At 39.5% G+C, this 20451-nt stretch overlaps 1 protein-coding gene across 4 annotated transcripts in view; it reads right to left on the bottom strand.

The window, feature by feature from the left end:
* Positions 1-20451, bottom strand: part of LOC306868977 (zinc finger protein 536-like) — a 184718-nt gene that overhangs the window by 47846 nt on the left and 116421 nt on the right. For all 4 annotated transcript variants that reach the window (XM_079415485.1, XM_079415486.1, XM_079415488.1 and 1 more), the window contains 2 exons: positions 8089-8247; positions 867-2579 (listed from right to left, as the gene is read on the bottom strand). In XM_079415485.1, the coding sequence (XP_079271611.1) occupies positions 867-2579; positions 8089-8247 (1872 nt within the window). The remainder of the gene's footprint in view (positions 1-866; positions 2580-8088; positions 8248-20451) is intronic.

Genomic DNA, 20451 nt, shown 5'->3' with positions numbered 1-20451 from the left:
TAATATATTAAGAACAAAAGGAAAATGTAGGATACTTACGTTTTATTACCTGACTGTTTTACTTCAGCAAAAAGTATCTCTAAACTGTAAGAAATTCCCTAAAAAAAGGACATCTAAAGGCTGTGGCACCCACTTACTTTCTACTACAGCTGCCCAAACCAAACTACAAATTCAGTTCTTAGAGATTTACTCTCTTTTTTTTTTCATTCACAGTTACTCTCTTTTTCTTTTTATCACCAAATTTTCAGAAAGGGCAGTGTGAAACACAGTAGTCTCAAGGAGCACCAGTAACCTTAGCAGAATCATGAAAGCTGACAGATCATTTTTCACAAGGCCATAGATCCCGGGCTCTTATAAAGTAATGGGCTTTTGGGAGAGGCCTTTATGAAAGCTAAGATAGTTAAGTTCTGTGAGCTAGAGATGACACAGGGAGCATCAGCTCCTGGTCTGTTCCAAAGCAGACACCCTTATTCCCAGAAAGAGGAGGGAAAGAGAGAGGGTGGGACTGGAGCTCTTGTAAAATGACAATATAATAAAGATTAATATGTTACTTTGTCATCCTGATGGTCTCTAAACTTGCCCGAAATAAGGTTGAAATCACTCAAAAGCAAATCTTGCTCCTTTAGAGAGTTTGTGTATTGGTGCAGCTCTGAGCAATGCGGGAAGCATTGAACAAATGTCTCAATGTGTAATTGCTTCACAAATAAGAAATAGTAGATGCTGTAGTGATGATGTGTTGCTCATAATGCATTGTATGCCATGTGTTTACTTGTCTGAGAGTGTGTATGTATAACAGTAAGTCATTTTGAAAGTCACTCTTCATGGATTTATGACACTAAAACAGGGCTTTATGTTGTCATACTCACCAGAGGGGTCATTTCTTTTCATGTTGCTGGTGCCACTGCCTCCTCCATAGGAGCTGCCGCCAAGGCCTCCGTTGAAGGCTGCAAGGTTCTCTGAACTGTAGGCCCGCAGGACAGATAGCATGTTCATCTGATGCTCCAGGTGGGCCTGATCAGGCTTTACCAGGCCAGGAGGACCACCGCTTGGGGAGAGGAGACCAAGGCCTGTCTGCTGCTGCTGCCACTGCTTCTCAGGGGTGGGAGGCTGAGGAGGAGAAAGGCCAGAGCTTTGGGGGCCCATAGTCAGCTTGCATCTTCGGATGTCCTTCCCTGACAATGGAGATTCAGGAAGCATTTGCATGGATCCACGGTCATCGTCCTCAGTGTCACCCATCTCCATCTCTTCTTCTTCCTCTGCCTCCTCTTCATCATCAGAACGCATATGCCTCTCTGTAACAGCAGGGTTAGGCAATGACTTGTCACGACTTACTTCATCTTCTTCAGACTGGCCACCATGTTCTTCAGATGCTTCTATTTCGCTGCAGGACGCCTTGTCGGATAGGTCGTCCAGGGGGCCCTGACCACCCATATCACTGGGCTGAATTTGTTGCTGGTCCAGGAATCCAACAGGCCCTCTAGCAGAGCCATCATACACAGGACCAAAGGGCTTGTAGAAGTCACTGGAGAACGTGCCCATGGAGGCTCCATGTGGGGGCTGCTCCAGATGGTTGGACCAGCCTGCTTGTCCCTTCAGCTCCTCAGACTCAGTCTCTCTGTCCCTGGACGGGGCTCCCTCATGGTGATGAAGAAGGCCTGGTGGTGGTGGTGGAGCCAAGCCAGTAGCTTTTCCTGCATGGGAAGGCTCTCCCAGGAGGTGCTCCTTAGCATCTTTTCCTGGGCCACACTTGCCTTTACCCAGGTGGTTGGCTTGCAGGTGGAGGGCCATCAGCTCCACAGAGGCAGTTGTGAAGGAGCAGAAGAGGCAGCCATGCCAGGCAACATTGTCCTGGATGGTGATGGAGGCTCCAGGGAGGGACCCTGCTTCAGGTCTAACGGACAAATCCAGAGGCTCATACTGGGAGCGACCACCCTCAGCTGGCTTGACATCACTGGTGGTATTCTCTTCCTGGTTGGCTTCACTGGCTCTTTTGGTCTTGGCCTCGGCACTCTCCTGGCTAAAGTGCTGGCCATGCAGCTGACTCTCTCTCATCTCTTTTTCTTTCTTCATGGAGTTGAGGACAAAGCTGTCCATGAAAGCCTGCAGGGAGCCCTGGAAGTTGATGCCGTTTCCCACCATACTCTGGTAAGCTCGGCCCAGGTCGGAGAAGCTGGCAGGACTGTCCCCTGCAGAGGCTGGCCCCTCAGGACTCTTCATGCTCTCCGAGGTGGGCTCTGACCCTGGTCCGTGGCGATCGCGTTCCCTTTCACGGTCTCTGTCTCTGGGTGAGAGCATTCCTGGTGGTACCCACTGGTGTGGGAGCATTTGACCCCCTCTGAAGTCAAGACCAGAGGGCATCACCCCTTTGAAGACCCCGCGAAGGACATCGGGCCGAGCAAAGACCCCACTGCTACTGCTGTTCTTGGCGTGGTCATCCTTGTGTTCAGAAGATGGAGGGTGGTTGGCTGAGGGGCCACTTCCATTCTGTCGCTCACGATGATGGCGCTCCAGGTGGTACTTCAGAGAAGCTGATTGAGTGCCTGCATAGTCACAATGAGGGCACCTGTAGGGCTTTTCACCTACAGCGAGAGTGATAGAAAGAAACAAAGACAGACAGGAGCTGATGTCAGTACAGCAGTAATAATAAAGGTGCCAACAAGCTCAGCAGGAACCCTGGGCTTGTTCCACCTGTCAGAAGAAGAGCAAAAAGAAAAACAACGTAAATATTTGACAGGAATCATGTCAGGGATTACGTCAAGCCTCTCTAAATCTCACATTCTGCAGCGTTCGACCACATTTATCACTTAGTAAACAGTCCATCAGCCTTTTTGAGACGAAGGAGGAGTTTCAATACGGGTCGATCCAGCTCAATCCAGATCCTAGGAGTGAGCCATCACTCACGTCAGCGCCATAAAAAACATATCACCATATGGTGCCTTCAGTCCACTACAGAGATCATATTTTCAACTGACAACAAAACTGTCTGGATGTTATCTCTTTTCACATGGGGAACTGCAGGCTTGTGGTGCTGCTGGTTGTTGCTGTCTTTCTCTCCCTCATTTTCTGTCTCTCTCCTGGCCTTGTCTGCTGTCAAGCCTCTACCTTGGTGGTGGAGCTTTTCTGTGGACATTCTCTATTTGTAGTTTATCATTGTGAGGATAAATCAAGCCCCACAGAAACTCTTTATTCCCCCCGGAGGACAACTGTGACCCCTCAGTCCAAAATGCACCCAATAAAAGGGCCTCATTTGAGAGTGAAGATAGTCTAAATGATATAAACACACCATATGTGGTGCACATGAACATTCCTCATAAGGCAGCCTCACACTGTGGATTACAAAATGCTAACCAGCATGAAATGTACTGTAAAAGAAGGTATGCAGGCAGTTTAGAAACACATGCAAATGTACAAGAATTCTTGTTAAAAGTGAAAAGGGAGTAGCTTTTAACAAGAGAAAGAGTCTAAATTGCATTTGCATGATCCGATCAATATCGATACAAAATACTTTCTGACAACAATTAGAATAGGCTTGGAATGAAAGCTAGATTTATAAGATCAATAAGCAATAAACTAAATGCAAGGCTTGATTTTTGAAACCCCGTAATGTTTCAGGAATTAAACGATGACGTGCGAGGTAGAAAAAAAAGACAGTGAGAGAGGGAGTTTCGAGAGATATGGGAAAATGAAAATAAAAGCATGTTTGTCGATGTGTGTGTGCGTGGCTATAAACGCTTAGATTATACACATGGAAAACATTTTTTAACCCAGAAAAAATGTTGCATTGTTACGCAAGACTGAATTGAATGATTTAAGTCTGGCTCTGTAGTAAATCATGGATATAATTAGCAAATGGCATAGTGCTCAAGTAATTTATCATTATTTGGAGGGCGCCATTCCAGAAAAAGAATGGAAGATCTGCAGACCCACTGCACAGCTTCCTAAATAAAGGATCGCAATCATAAACTCAATACTATATTGATAAGGAACAAATATACAGAGGGACATACAGTGAAGGGCAGGAGAGAGAGTGAGGATAAGAAAGAAAGAAAGAAAGGGGTCTTTTGTTCTTTCACACAAGAGTGTTTGAAGCGCATATTCAAAAGACATCATACAAGATGAGCTTTTAACCCAATAAGTGCTTATCCTCTGAGCAGGATAACAGAGGCTTGGTGTGATTCAATAAGGAAACGTCCTTGATGCAAATGATCATTTTCAGTTCCTTTAACTGGAAGGAATGATATTCTGTACCCAAAATTAGAGTACAATTAGAGTGATCTGCTTTTCTCCACCCCATCTCGTGCGTCTGCTTATGAAAATACTAATAACATTTCAATTTATTTTTACTTTAAAAAACATATTAGGACAAATATTACGCTAATAAATTATGAGATGCTAAAACTATAGTACATTCGATTATTATACATATATAGATCATTATTTATATACACATATTCTTTGTTTGCTGGTTGTATGTTGTGCCTGTGTAAGTCTCTGTGCATGTGGCATGTTCTTTGTGCACCATTTGGGCTCAGTAAGACATCTGCTCCATCATACGTCAGGGGCACGTGTGACATCTGGGGAATATACTGTATCCTGCCTTGCAACATTACACACAATTTACTGCTAAAGGTCATTATGTACCCGTTAATCCACTTTTAATTGATATCCACACAAACAACACAACCTCGGGGAAACAAAATGGATCGCCAAGGCAGAGAGGTAAAGAGATTATTATTTTTCATCTTTTGAAATGAGAGAATGCAAAACTCCCAAAAAAGTTTCCAATGCTCACTCTAATGGCTGATGGACTGTGTTAATAAAAATAGGGAGGAAAAAATACATATCAAATTGCCATCTGGTATAGTGTGACAGGCTTTATATAAATTACAGAGACCTCTCACTGTGAGTAGTACATATCCATTATCATTTCGCAAGTTTACTTCTAACAGAATGCTTTCAGTCTCAACACTTGAAGAAGTCCAGCACAAACTGATTTCAGATGGATTTGTGTGATTTGTCATGACTCCATAGTAACAGTTCAGAATAAACACCAACAGCCTTTACAGAAGGGCAATTAAAATAGTTAATAGATATGACATACTTTAAGATGAATTTCCATATGGCTTTACAGAATGGTGAAAAGACAACCTTCATTCCACAGGGGGATAAAAAGAGAGAGAGAGATTGACTGCGCTGGAAAAATCCTTAAGCCATGCTTTATCTACGCCAAATGTAGAGACAAGAATGTCAAGGTGTTTGAGTTCTCAAGCCCTACACGTAGTACCCAAAACTTCTATTTACATTTTAAATGATCCTTTACTGTATGGCCCATTACTTCAATCCTTCCATTCATCTTAAAGACTTTTAGAGAACTAACTCACCATGTAGTAAGCAAATAAGCATTACCAGAGAGAACAAAAACTAAACTAAACAAATACGAACTAAACAAAACCGCAAACCACGCACCAGACGATACAGTCAACTTTTCTGCTGGGAGTCTGCTGAGTGACCTTTGTAATTTACAATGCTTATGGTTTGGAGCCGTAGCAACTGACCACAGACCTGAGTTTAATGGCTCTTTCTCCCTCTTCAAAGCAAACCTTTAAAATGCTGTTCGATACAACCATAAACCTCCATCCAGCCGTATGAGCCAGATCTCCTCGGTCTGGTCCAAGTCTCGCTCAAGATGCGTAATGGCTCCCGATCACCAAGGTGAACTCGCACAGCCGATGCCTGTCTGTCCTCTGTCTCTCTTCAAACAAAGGTGATTCGTCTGGCATGTTAGTTCTCCTATAGCCTCGAGTTATGCGTAGCCATTGTCAGGAGCAAGGACCTTTTTATTTTTTATCTACAGCTGCTTACTGCTAAATACTGCCTTGTCCAGAAGGGGACAATCTGTGTCTCTAATTGCTGTCACTGAAGCCTAGATTCATTATGTGACTTTCCCATTAAAATGTGAGCATTAATTTGTATAATGAAATATCGCCCACTGCAGTGTTCATTAGCTGTGGCCCCACACTATACGCTGCACAATGTTAGCTACCTAGAAAACTGTGCTTAATTTCACTAATGGATATTTTCCCGCTCACTGTTGGAGAGGAAATTAATACTGTAACATTAGCTCTTTAACTTTTGGAGAAATTTAAATTCACTTCATTCCTTTCAAGCCAACGTTAGAGAGTCATTAATCTAACATTGTGTCACACAATGCCCTGGCCTCCTCAGTAAGCAACGCCATTGTGATGGGATAACGGCATCGGGATTGAGGCCCGCTTTGTGTCATCCGCATGTCTGATTGCTTTAAATCAGGGCAGAATATTTGTTTAATGTCAACAGCATAGTTTCAGCCTGATTGGAAGGGCCTGTTGTTCCTGTAAATTATTCGAGCAGAGCTAGACCGAGACCTGCCCCATATCTCCGATGTCTGTCAGCCGGGAATCTTTATGACAAACCTATAACCGATCAGCAAAGAGTCACACATCTTGCAAGTACATCAGGGCCAGTGTAAATTGCTGCATCGACAGAAAGCGAAGCGTCTGCGTGTAAACGCGCTCGGGCTACACCGCACACACGTGGATCACCCCAGCAAGCGGAGTGAGTGAGTGAGTTAACGGAGGCTCGGGACGAGGGCCTCTGTTTCCTCTCAGCTGAAATACGGCCCTACTGGGGACCCTTACCCCCTGCTCTGAGCAGGCATAACTCAACCTCCCTCAGCTAGAAACATATTTCCCCACTCCATCCGCTGCTCTCCTGCTAGGAGGATATAACCAGCCTGTCTAAAGCCTTAAGCTCTCTGTTTAAATGTACAGTTGACATTATCACTATCATATGTGTGATATTATCTATATGCTGCATAACATTTTAAATTAAAATACATTTTTCATAAAAAAATAATAATCATATTTCTTAAGTCATTTCAACTCTTTTCAACTGCCTCCCAGTCCATATTAGATAATAACAAATGCAGATGACAGCGTTCTGCAGACTTCATATGAGTACTGCATTGAAAAGTAATAGCATTTCATGTGCTTCTGTTACAACAGAAAATGCAAATACTGCAGGCTGAGAGAGTACTGAGAGAGTTACACATCAGCTCCATTGTTAAGCATGCCTTATAATCAACCTTAATGCTCCAGAATAGCGCAGCTATGTGCTTCTTATTAAGTGGGACAAATACCATCTGGGTGGTCTCCACTCTTGCTTGTATGCATATAGCAAAAAAATAACAACCATCGATTCCCTGAGCTGCGAGTGATTTACATTTACAGTTAAGGAATGAATCGGTAGTGGCCTCACATTATTTGCTGAATATAGAAAGCTGTTTCCTTCTTTTCTCTCTCTTACACTCTCTCTCTCTTCTTTCTATTTTTATGTCTGTCCTTTTTATGACTGAAGCTTCACTGTGAACATGTGCAGGTATTTCTGATCTGACCCATAAAAATTATTCTCATCGGTCTAGCCCAATGTATTTAGATATAGTTATCATTCTTAAGAGAAGACGAATAAAATGGCTTACAATTCAGTTAAATATAGATTATATATATATATATATATATATATATATATATATATATATATATATATATATATATATATATATATATATATATATATATATAACAACCACAACAACAACAACAATACTACTAATAATAACAGTAATAATAATAATAATGCATATTAAAATGCTGTCATTGTTTACACACTCATGAACATAAACAGAGACAGCAGTGTGCTGAATCTAAGGTGACCTCTGAGTGCTTATCCTGGTTATCCTGCATGTTAACTAGGCCAGCTGTGCCTGCTAGTGAGCCTCAGCCTTGCTCTTGGGTGGAACAGCAGGGTCTCCTGACAGCCACTGTACCAGCACTGCTCACATCATTACTCTGCTGGGCCGGGGCGTCCTGCCTCACATACCTGAAGTTCATTTATGGGCTCAGAGTTTTTAAATTCCACTAAAGTGGGCTGTTTAAAATGTGCATCATTAACGCCAGGAAAAACTGTGATTAGGTTTATTAGGCACATACTTCACTACATATCTGTCAAAATATAAATGCCCAAAATTTGCTTCTTGGACTTCTCACTCACCTGTATGTATTCTTAGATGGACCTTCAGATGGTGGGAGGTGCGGAAAGATTTGCCACAATAGGGGCAGTCCTTCATGCTTGAACCCACACTCCGTTCCCGGTGCTGAGTAGTTGGGGGCTGGACAGCACTCGCAGGTTTCGCCATCTCTTCCCCCACATCTAAGAAACAGAGAACCAGAGAGAGACATAATTCACAGACTGTTCTGTTTCACTTCAAACCGGCCGCACGCCAGAGACCTTTTTCCAGTCTTGTTTCTTCTGTTGTTCGCCATCCTTTCAGCTTTTGCCACCCAAATCTGCTAACGCCACACAAAGTCAAACACATCAATGAGTTCATGTGCACTACTTTCCCCCTCCCCACCCTACGCAACCTGACAGAATGCTGACAGTTCAGAAGCTTTCTTTAGAGATATCACCCCGACCCCCACCCAAGTACACTCACGTCCCGATGTTTTATCCAGCCTCTCATCATCTGTAGTGGGAAGCATATGGCAGATTGTGTTGAAATGAACAATACAGGGAGGGGAAAAAAATGAGAAAACAGCCATGTCAGCAACAGGGTCTTCGTTTCACCGATGCGCCCTGGTTTTGACAGGTGACGTCGGCAGGGAGCTTGATGGAAAACGGTGATAACGAAGGGCCGCTCTGATTGAGCAATTGTCACACCAGTAACATCTAAGAGTGTCAACAAGTCCACACTTGGAGATAATTAGTCACTATGCTTATATGTGAGATGTCAGCAGTGTTACACCATGGTGAGTTACAGGGGGATCTCATATTGTGTGAAGCGTTTGACACTCCAGAGAAGTTAATGTGACACAAGAACAGGTCAGGTCCTTTGAGAAGTTATAGTTGCCTACCACATCCTATTTTTTTGCATTATTCTACTTGGTCCAACTTTATTTCCAGTGGCCTACATTTAAATTAATCATTTGGTACAATACATACATGTTTTTACATAGTACTTATATTAAAAAAAATACCTGCATGTAACTACATCTGTAATTAATTTCTGTAATTACATTTATAATTACACTGTTGACCCATCCCTTACAACTTAACCAACCCTTAAACCTACCCATACCACTACACCTGTCCCTAACCTTACCCATATCCCACCTCAAAAGCAGCAAAAGTGTTTGCAATACAATATGAACACAATAAGTACATCGTACATATTTCTTGATGTAAGTACCAAGTAGTCAAGGCCACTTAATATAAAGTGGGACCTTTATTTTATTTTACTTTTCTTTTCTATTTTATTTACTCTGTAAACCCGACATCAAATAATAATAATAATTAAAAAAAAAAAAGAATTAGACAAAATATATACATCTCACAATAATCTAACTAATAGAGAGACAAAAATAAAAATAAAAACTAGATACAGTTGCCTACAAGAGATTTTTTTTTAACCACATATTGAATTTTATTTTATTTTAGAAATACCCATATGTCATATATTTGTTGTTAAAACTAAGATATATGACTAGGTCAGGTCTTTTAAGAATATATATATATATATATATATATATATATATATATATATATATATATATATATATATATATATATATATTCTTAAAATACCTGAAAAAAAGATATATATAGATTTTTTTCTTTTATAATTATTATTATTATTTTATTCAATGAAATACCTGCAAATAATACCTACAAGATTTTCTGTTAAAACTATTGCACATGCTTTACAGCAGTGCATGAGCTATGATTTTCAAATGGGCAATTTAAGTCTTCATAAATTTCACAAAATGAAAAACTGTGTTTTATAATGAAGGGGTGAAAAATCCAGTGGTGTATTTTAACAAATTAATAATACTTTGTTACAGTACTTTTTGGGGAGTGTCTGTACTTTACTTGAGTTTTTATATTTCAGCCAACTTTTACTTTTATTCCACTACATTTCCTAATTAAAATGTATACTTTTACTCCAATACATTTCCCCAAAGCGTATTCGTTACTTACTACAAAACAGTCAGAAGTCAGAAGAATATGGACTGCAGGAAAGCAGGTTTGACGAATCAGTGGTCTGGTGCTTGCATGTTAGACTCCTAAAAACACATTTGCTCATGTGCAAACAAGTGCCGCACAACTGCGGATGATTCATTTTCCACTCAAGTCGAGTCTGGGGTGTGCGATACAGCATCGTCTGCGATAATTTGGTAAGTGTTGTTGTAATGATGTGCGATCTGACATTATCAAGTAGGCTATATCACCAATAGGCTATAACACACAGAGTGCAAGCACATTGATTTATTAGTCTATTAAAACTTACAATTGCAGGCATTCTAAATTGTAGACGGCAAAAATGCTTCTGTATGCTTTTTATATTTATATAATTTGATATCATTAACTTAATCTATATCACACAAAGAGTACCGTTTTTCTGAAGATATAAGCATGATAACACATTTAATAATCATTTTATACAAGTTCAGTAAAGCAATAAGTTACTTAAATTTTAGACAGAATATTGCTTGTTTTTGCCCACGTAAAATAGTTCCAAAGAAAGATCACAGCACTGTTTTGCATCTCTGAGCAATGGACGGTGTTTACTTATTGAATGAATCAGCTTTTTGAACGAATCGGATGATAAAAATGAGTCAGTGATTCACTCATTAACACAGTCAAATGCTTTGTTTCTGAATGAATCAGCCGTTTGAATGAATCGGTTGAATCTCAATCACTCACTCATTAACAGTCACTTGCTGCCACCTACTGGCGGTTTTCATTTCACATTTTGACTATTTTGTCATGTCTTAAATTATTTTAAATATCAGTATTCAATGTTTTATGTTAAAAACAAAACATTAGGCCTATTTATGCATCTGTAACTGCAGTTTAAATGCATCCATGTCCCCTCTGAGATACATTAAACTGTGTAAATACATCTAAATGCTATTTCAGATGCAGATTCCAGACATGTTTTCTTATGTTGGAATAAAAGACACTAAGTAACAGGTGAACTGCTCTTTATTCATACCCAAAAATACAAAATGGAAGAAAGAGTTAAAACTGAACACAATCTTGCTACTCAAGCTGCGTATGAACATTTTTTATATATATTTATTTGCTTCTTTTCCATTTTGCATTTACTTGTACTTTTTCTTTCGTTTAAGATTAAAAAATAAATAAATAAATATTTTCGTACTTAAGTACAATGAATATCACATACTTTAAAAATGACTTTTACTCAAGTAATATTCTAAACGGTGACTTCAACTTCTACCAAAGTCATTTTCTGGTAAGATATCTGCTCTTTTACTTGAATATGGCTTTCATGTACTTTATACACCACTGGAAAAATCCCTCATATGCACACATTCTGACCCTAAAAACACATTTACCCCATAACGGCAACTGGCTTTGTGCCTTAACTTCAGCTCAAGACCAGCATGTGACCAGCCACAGTGCAAAAAAGCTTTGTAAATGCTTTCTTATTTCTGTGCCTACACATGATACGGTGTGTGTGTAGGGAGAGACGTCGTCTGAATGGCGCAACCCACTTTAGCAACCATTTGCCTCAATCAAAAGCTTTTGTACGAGTAATCTTTCTTTCTTTCCACACTTTTTTTTCTCCTCATTTCTCTACCCTCTTTTAAGAATCAAATAGGATTTGAGAAGTTAAAAAAGAAAGAGTGAAGTCAGCATCTCCTTCTCTCTTGTGACTGATCACATTCCTGCAATTTGCTGCCTCGTTTTGCCTACACGCGTTACATTGTGATGTGTGCCCCCATTTTCTGACCCAAACATACTCACAACGAAACAAACACAAACACTGACTCTGACCCATTTTAGCCTGGTACCCAGACACTTACAAATATTACTCCTATTGGCAAATTTTACAGGTTTTTAGTGAAAAGAGAGGATGTTATTGTCCCACAACCACACACAAACACATACACACCATATATTGGATATGTAAGTGTGAATGTGGCATTTGAGTGCCAATCATAACTCACACAATATTAAACGTTCCTTTAGATCCAGATTTTAACGTAAACCATCAGTCATGTCGCTCTCATTCTTGCTTACATACTAGAACATCAGACAGACAGATGCATGAGCATACAAAGCCTTTACAGGTAATACTGTTCTTTCATCTCTCTGTCAGTTTCACTCGCTCTCTCTCCACACACACATACACACACAGGCCAGCAGGGCCGTCTTTAATCAGCTGACTGCTCCCCAGCTTTTAATACGGCTGTTCCAATTACTGTAAAAGTCATCCTGCACCAAATAACCACAAATATTGACAGTTTATTGCACAACACATTTATGACATTTGAAGGTCACCCCATATATTACGCATCATCTCTCGGCCCAGGGTGTCTGGAGCAGAGAGAGTCTCGATAACCCGCCACCTATAACTATTTTCTGCATATTGATTTTCCATTTCTCAGCCCTTTTTTATGCAAAAGAAAAATCTGTAAGAGACACAGCATTAAAACGATTGTCACTAGCGAGCCACGGCCTTCATATATTATCCTGTTAAGCCTGAAAACAATAACTCTTTAGTCCAGGGCCTAGACAATACAGCAAAACATTATGAAATGCTACAGTGTTCTTTTATAGATGTTTACAGTCTGACTAATTAGACATGGGGATAATGAAGTTACATCTGTAATTTATGATTAACTTGCTTATTGAAACTATGCTGGTATCAATCATCTCCATCTCCATAAATATTTCATCGACCGCTGGATTCGCTTATGAGGTTTTTGCTGCCATAACCAATAATAAAGAGCATCTCCAAGCGCGTGACACGACATATCAATATCCATATATCATTGTCCATTGAGTTTGTCGCAACAAACCGCAGCAGTTAATGGTACATACGTGTAAAGTGAGGTGTTTAGAGCGATTTACTGGACTGGCGTTATAGAACATGGCAGAACAATAGACTGGAAGCGGACAGGAGGCCACTGGGAAAAGCCATCTGGGAGGAGGTGTGTCGCTCACCCTGCTGTCTGCTAGGTCTCTTTGACATACACAGACGATTATGGAAGCTACTAAGTTGCTGTGTGTGTGTCTATAAAAGGGAGGTAAAGGAAAATATGTTTGTCTCAGTGACATTAAATGCATGTGTGTGTGTGTGTGTGTGTATACAAGCTCTTACATCTCTCCAGATGGACCACACCCTGTTCCCACTAATAAAAAAGAAACATCAACAAAGGCTCACTATGACAACCCCCCCCCCCCCACACACACACCTTTAATGGATCTCTCACAATCACACTTCCACTCTAAATCAGTCTGTGGTTCTGATTACTCGCATATCACTTTCAGAGGGGAAAAAAAAGAGAAAAGAAGCAATCATAAAAACACAAGATGTCTCCCCTATCCATTAGAATAATGTGTCACGTGCCACAGTCAGTCATTGACCTCCCTTCCTCTGTAGCACCCGAGGAAAATGTGAGAGAAACATTTGGATTTAGATAGTAAAAAGCAGAGAGAGAGAGAGAGAAGGTAAAATGTGATGACATCATTTGAAAGGCATTAGGCTTTTAAAAATGCGCCCGGGGGGAGCTGATTTCCTTACGCTGGAGCAACACAACACCATCCGGCTGATGCGCACACTGCACTCTCTCTTTTTTGATTTGGACCGGTGCCATCTTTGTGAACAGTCTGGTTCAGGCGAGTTAATCAATTTGAGGTTTAGTTACACTGCTGAGGCTAGCATTCCGCCGACTGCTAGAAAGTAATCGGAACTCGCAGAATTTATTAACCAAACACCAATTATCATTAAACACCACTGCATTATCCCCTCCTTTTACTACCTGACAAGGACTACTTAATGAAATTTTAGATTAAAGTTATTTAGCCTGCTGATTTATGGTGGCTAAAACTCCTAATGCAGCCCCTTGGCACAGATGCTCACACAAGCAGTTATTTATTTATTTATTTTTTTAGGAGTACACCAGGGACCTCAAACCCTCTGTGGTACCACCGCAAGTCCTGCCCATGAATACAGAGGGGAAAAGAAAGAAAATGTCCAAACGTTTGTAAGATTCACTGGACACGAGAGCAGGCCTATCACTTGCAGGCGGCACATGCTGACCTGCGTGTCAATGAGATAATAAATTCATAGAGGCAAACTAGAATTTAAATAAATAAATAAATAAACACTAAATTCAAAAAGTGTTTACCCCCTTTCTGTTTGTGAGATGAAACAGCCGCAAAATGTGCTACATATAAGGCATGTGGGTAAACAGGGGCACCAGATGTTCTTTGATGTTAATAATGGCATTTATTATTAATATTAATTAGACTGCATTCAGCAATACATTTGGGCCATTTCCAAGTCAATTAAGCAAAATGGCATTCGGGAGATGTTGAAACGACATTTTAAGGCAGGTGTTCGGCGGTCCCCTAATAAAACATTTTTGCTGTGACTGAAAAACAACCCATTTTCAACAGATTCTGTTTTTTTCTTGGGCTGTAGGAAAGCAGCATTTTCTTGCTCCGAGCGCTGTCGTTTTTTTAAAACAGTTGTTGTTAAACATGAACAGCCATGCTCTGGAAATGTTTTCGTGTACCCCATAAATGATGCTAAACAGCTTGAAAATGTAATTTTCTTTGTCTCTGTGCATTTTTATATATATATAAATATGTAAATGTATATGTATAGAAAATATATGTAAATATTAAATGTACAACCTACTCAATTTAGTTCTGCTTGTTAGCAAATGCCAAACCAGATAACAGGTTATCCGTCTAACCATCCATCCACACAGCAAAGAGCCAAACTCCACAGTAAATACCAGTCTAAAAAAACCCACAAAAAACTAATTACTGCCCACATGGCGGTGAAAGATCAGATGGGAAGGCGAGTGTGGGGGGAGGCTATGTTGTTGTCTATATAATCCTTACTATATCCTATGTGTAAGTATAATCACACACACTCAGGCACACAAAACGCAGTTTTAAAGCTCCATTCTCTGTAATCTGGACCATAAAAAAGGGGGCCGCTAGCACATTACCTCCAGCTAGCACTGATTTGGCAAGAGGGCCCGGTGTTTTTTTTTTTAAAGCTTGTGAAGGCTCAGCCATACAATGGTACATTAACAATCTGCGCGTTCATTTATCAGCTCATGCGTTTTTGGACTCTGTGTTTATGGCGCAGTGCACTTTTCATCGCTGAAAATTAATGAACATGCCTCTGCTCGCAACAAACATGCACCTGTGCCGCCGTGATGCTAATCACAAACATTTATATTTATTAGCGGCAGCCTGAGTGAAAGTAGGATTACAAGAGGAGGAGGAAAGATTGTCCTTTTTCTGCTTTGTGAACAGAACACTGCATTTCTCTCTCTCTCTCTCGTTCTCTCTCTCCCTCTCTCTCTCTTTCAGAGCACATTTGTCATGCCTGCTGGCGGAAGGGCCAGGTGAAATTAAGCTTTAAGTATTCTCCCTCCGACTGTAAGAAGTTAGAAATCTTCCTCGACTTAACATGCTTGACTAAGTCCTCTCCACCAATAACATCAATAGTTTAATGGGCGACATAAAACACAAGAAATTCGACATGAATCTAGGATCTCGGCCAAGTCACGCGCGGCTCCGTCACAACTGAAATCTGATGAGTGCGTCTCGGGTTCTTGAAGACGTGCCCTTCACAAACACCGAGCATCATGCAGCAACACAACAACATTATAAAGTCTCAGGAGGTCAGGGAGGTGAAAGTGGCAGAATTGTGCAAATGAGCCACATTGACAGCACTCTTGACTGGAGGAACCCCCTCCCTCCCTCTCTCTCTCTCTCTCTCTTTTCCTCTCTATCTCTCTTTCCCTCCCACCATCAGTGACAGAAGGTGCGCCTCTCCCTCTTTAAAGGCTATGCCTCTGTCGAGCTGAGGGAACAGGAATGGTGCCATAAGTTTCCGCCTGGCACTCGCCCATCTTTGTTTGCTCCTCTCGAGTTGCTTTCAGGCTTCAAAGAGCAGCAAATTAAAAAAACGAGGAAAAAAAGAACGAAAGAAAAGAAATAAGATAAATAAATTAATAAATATGCACTGAAAAGAAAGTGAAACCCGGGCTGCTGAGGAGGCAGTGAGGTCTCACTAACTTTATTATTCTGCAAGGTGATCACAGCATGCAGAGGATTGGAGAGGGACCGCCGTGACCACTGCTGGCCTGACGCATGAGAGGAGACGTTCTGCCATGATCAGAAGCCATAGTGAGCTTGCGAGGGCCCTGAGGGTGGGCATCTTATTACAAGCCCCACTCCAGTAAGGCTGGCTGCTCTTAATCGTGGTAAATATTCATTGGACGCCCATTTTTTTTTGTAAAATGGGCAACTTTATCATTAGTGAAGCCTGGGTAGATGCTGTCTGTTCAGGGCACCATCCCAGTTGCTCAAAAAAAAAACCCGCGATGCACCATTCCCGCATCCGCAACCGCTCACACCTCATGTTTGTAGCTGAATGCAGATGATCATAATTGATGGACAACTATGCCCGTGAAAAGCAATCCAGCGCAAAGAAAAAAAAAAAAAAAAAAAGATGAAAACGAAGCCCGCACGTCACTTTCAGGTAGGCTACATTCATAATCAAAGAAGTATTACGATAATATATATATATATATATATATATATATATATATATATATATATATTTTTTTTTTTTTTGGTTATAAACACAGACCTAAGCCAACAACAGCCTTTAAAATGACTAAAAATGCTTTATATAAAAACAGTGAGGCAACAAATGAATCACAATTAAATCACAAATGCCATTACAAACATCAACTTTTAACCATTAAAGCCATTAAATATGGTTTTCTGTAGTGTGTTTTGAGACATATTCCATTAGGATTTATTGGTTTTAACGAGCCACCAATAGAAGGTGACCAATTACCAGTAGAGACCAACAGGGTCCATTACAATTTCCATTAAAACCAATACAAGTCCCATTATAACCAGTAAAACCATTAAAAATTTTGTGATGGTGTCTATTTTAATTTTTTTTCAACATTACATGTTATTACAAATGCCTGCAAAGGGAGCCAAAGGCCTGGTCATTGCTGCTGTTACACTTACAGGACGATCAAGTCCTTGTTTAATAGGCTAAGTGTAACAGCAGCAATGACAAGGCCTTTGGCTCTCTTTAAAAAAAAAATAGACACCAATAGGCTATTGACCAAACATTTAATTCAAATATCCACTTAATCTTTCATTTTTGGCCCCCTTTTTGCTATAGATGACACAGCCTCTATAATTTCTTCAACAAAAAACGTGGACATCACAACCCTTACAAAAATTAACCATGGTTTTCATAATAAAACTGTTTAATTTTCTTTTGCGTGATTTCTGAATGCTTGAGACCATAAAATCAATCAGACAACTGTTTTACTGCCATAGGTAACTGTCTAGAGCTACAATTGTAATTTGTAAATAATACAATTTATTTATTTACTTTTATATTTTATTAAAGTTCTATTTTGATCCCTATGGTAGGTGCGTTTTTTTTTACTTCCATAATATTTGAGGGAGGGGGCACAACAATAAAATCCTGCTTAGGGCACCCATTTGGCCAGCAGCGGCCCTGATAAAAATGTCTCCACAATCTGCTTTTGAAGAAATATCGTTGTATCTTGCTACAGCGCACATTCTATCAGCTGCAGCTCTGGCGCCGCCGTATCAATATACTGTACAGTGCCACATACATTCACATCAGTAAGAAGATATTTTGAAGAATCTGGGTAACCAAACAGTTGCTGGTCCACATTGACTTTGATAGCAGGGAAAAAAATACTATGGAAGTCACTGAGGACCAGCAACTGTTTGGTTTTCCACCTTCTTCAAAATAGCGTTTATGTTCTGCAGAAGAAGGAAACTCAGGTTTAAAACAACTTTTGAGTGAATGATGGCATAAAAATAAAACACTAGCCTATTTTAATTATTGGGTGAATTATTCCTTTAATGTTAATAAAACACCAAACACAAAGAGAAAAATCACTCACTACTCTTGACTGAAAAACTTTAATAAAGTTTATTTAATAGGAATCAATCTATATAGTGTTTTATTTTTATATTTGTTCATTCAGTTTCTTGCATGCTCCTGCTAAATTTACCTGAAAATAAAACACTGTTTATTTCATTGGTATATTGAGTGTATTTGTAATGTGTATCTTTGTTCTCATTTTTTTATAATAAAGATAAAATAATGACAAAGATTTTTATCTTCACCCACTTTGGCCTAAATATCTGCCATACTTTTTTATATTTTGTTACCTTGAAAGGCTTTGTCTTTATAATAGGGAAATTAATTTGGCTGTAATGCTCAAACAGCTTGCAAAATAGAAAAACCAACATGATAAATCGTGATAAAATCGTGAATCGTGATGCCCCTAGCCGATTGTGCCCCCGGTCCTCGATTGTGCCCTCGTAATGCCATTTCGCCCCTGCCCCTCCGGAGGTCTGTGCATGCCACTGCTTAAAGGGATAGTTCATCCAAAACTTTAAACACCGTTGTCTTTTGCTCACCCTCACATCAAGATGATATTTAGAAAAAAGAAAAAGAAAAAAGTCTCAGTGTTTGGACCCCACTGACTTTCATTGGATGGGCAAAACTGAGGCATTTTTCAAAATATCTTCTCTGTTCCACACAAGAAAGTCATGCATTACAGTGAGTTAATATTTGGGATCTAGTAGTTACTATTTCAGAAGCCTTTTTTTCTGTCCAAAAGAAATTAAATGAGAGAGAAAGAAAGAAAGAGTGGAGCTAAACAGCATTTCATGCATTACTTTAACATGGCGCTGTACCTTTAAAACTCTTTCAGGCTGGAAAAAAATCCTCCTCGCCTGACATTGATTTCCTATTCATTTTTCCACCCGACCAAATCAACAACAAGTACACCAGGCAATCATAAAGCTGACTTACACATCCCTTTACAGCACCTTCTAAATCCATTAGCATCCCTCTAAAGCCATGTGCTTTGAAAAGCCATTCCTCTATCACTTTCATTAATGAGAATTAAAACAATACTGATGTACTTGAAGATATTAGGGAAATTACCATATGGATGGTCTGATCAATAACAACATTACCAAGCTAGACATCCACAAAGACTGACACTATAATGTGAAGATGATGAATTACACGCAGGGCAGCGTTAACGGTTCTTCCCATCCTCACGTATCGCCTTAACCAAAAACCTGCGTCTTGACAGGAACTGTAAAACGTGGCTTTTTCGCCTCAGCCACATGGACTATAAATTGTGCGGTCAAGGACATCCCCGGTTTTACTCTTATATGCACTTGTCCAGTGTCTTGGAAAATGAAATAAAAAGATTTATCATGCCGCCCTAAACACAGGAGAGTCTCATGACTGAGTAACTCCATCAGAATACATTTCAAAATGCTGAGAGCTGGGCAGAAAAGCTTTAAAACTGTCCATCCCCCTCAAGGTTACATCATCCATCAAAAATAGCATTGGACATCTTTTATTTAACCCACATTAATCTGAGTGAGATGTCTGAATGAAGTCTGATAGAGTAATTTTAGAACAAAACATATCTAAAAACATCCAGGCAGAATGAGAAATGTTGGAACACAGACTGTGGAGCAAGACTGATATTAACAGTATGTGCTGCTTTTCCCCCTCTCTTCTAATGAGCATGTTTATAATTTCTGGAAAAAAAAAAATAAAGTAAAAATGAAATCTTAGTGAAGAAAGGTTAAAAGGAAAATCCTGTTAAGCATAATCATATATTATATCTATTATTGTTTTTAGAAACAAAATGCTTCATCACTGAAGAAAGAAAGAAAGAAAGAAAGAAAGAGAGAAAGAAAGAAAGAAAGAAAGAAAGAAAGAAAGAAAGAAAGAAAGAAAGAAAGAAAGAAAGAAAGAAAGAAAGAAAGAAAGAAAGAAAGAGAAAGAAAGAAAAAGAAAGAAAGAAAGAAAGAAAGAAAAATAATTTATATTTCAGATCCTCGTGAGCGTATCAAGGTCAAGAATTATCTTAAAATAATAATTAGATCTTTTTATGAGAAGACAAGTTTATTTCAGGTTGTAAAATGTCATGCTGCAAAACCTTAATGATATTTATGAAATAATAATTGATACAAAAATTAAGAAATAATAATAATAATTATTATTCTTTTTATGATTATTATTAAATATATATTTTTATTATTGAAAAAGGGATGTGATATAAAAAAAACCACACAAACAAACACACTTAAAATGCCATATTTTTTACACGACCAGAAAGCATTAACACAATTCTGACGTCATCATGCATGCCTTATGTTTATTTACGCCTTATTTCTTTCTCTCTTCTTCGTCATCCTTTCACTGTTGACTCTTTCTACAACTCCAATCCTTCCAGTTGATGGTGTGTCACC

The sequence above is a fragment of the Barbus barbus genome, assembly GCF_936440315.1.
Source record: "Barbus barbus genome assembly, chromosome: 1".
Taxonomy (NCBI): domain Eukaryota; kingdom Metazoa; phylum Chordata; class Actinopteri; order Cypriniformes; family Cyprinidae; genus Barbus; species Barbus barbus.
This window is presented reverse-complemented; position numbering and strand designations above follow the sequence as displayed.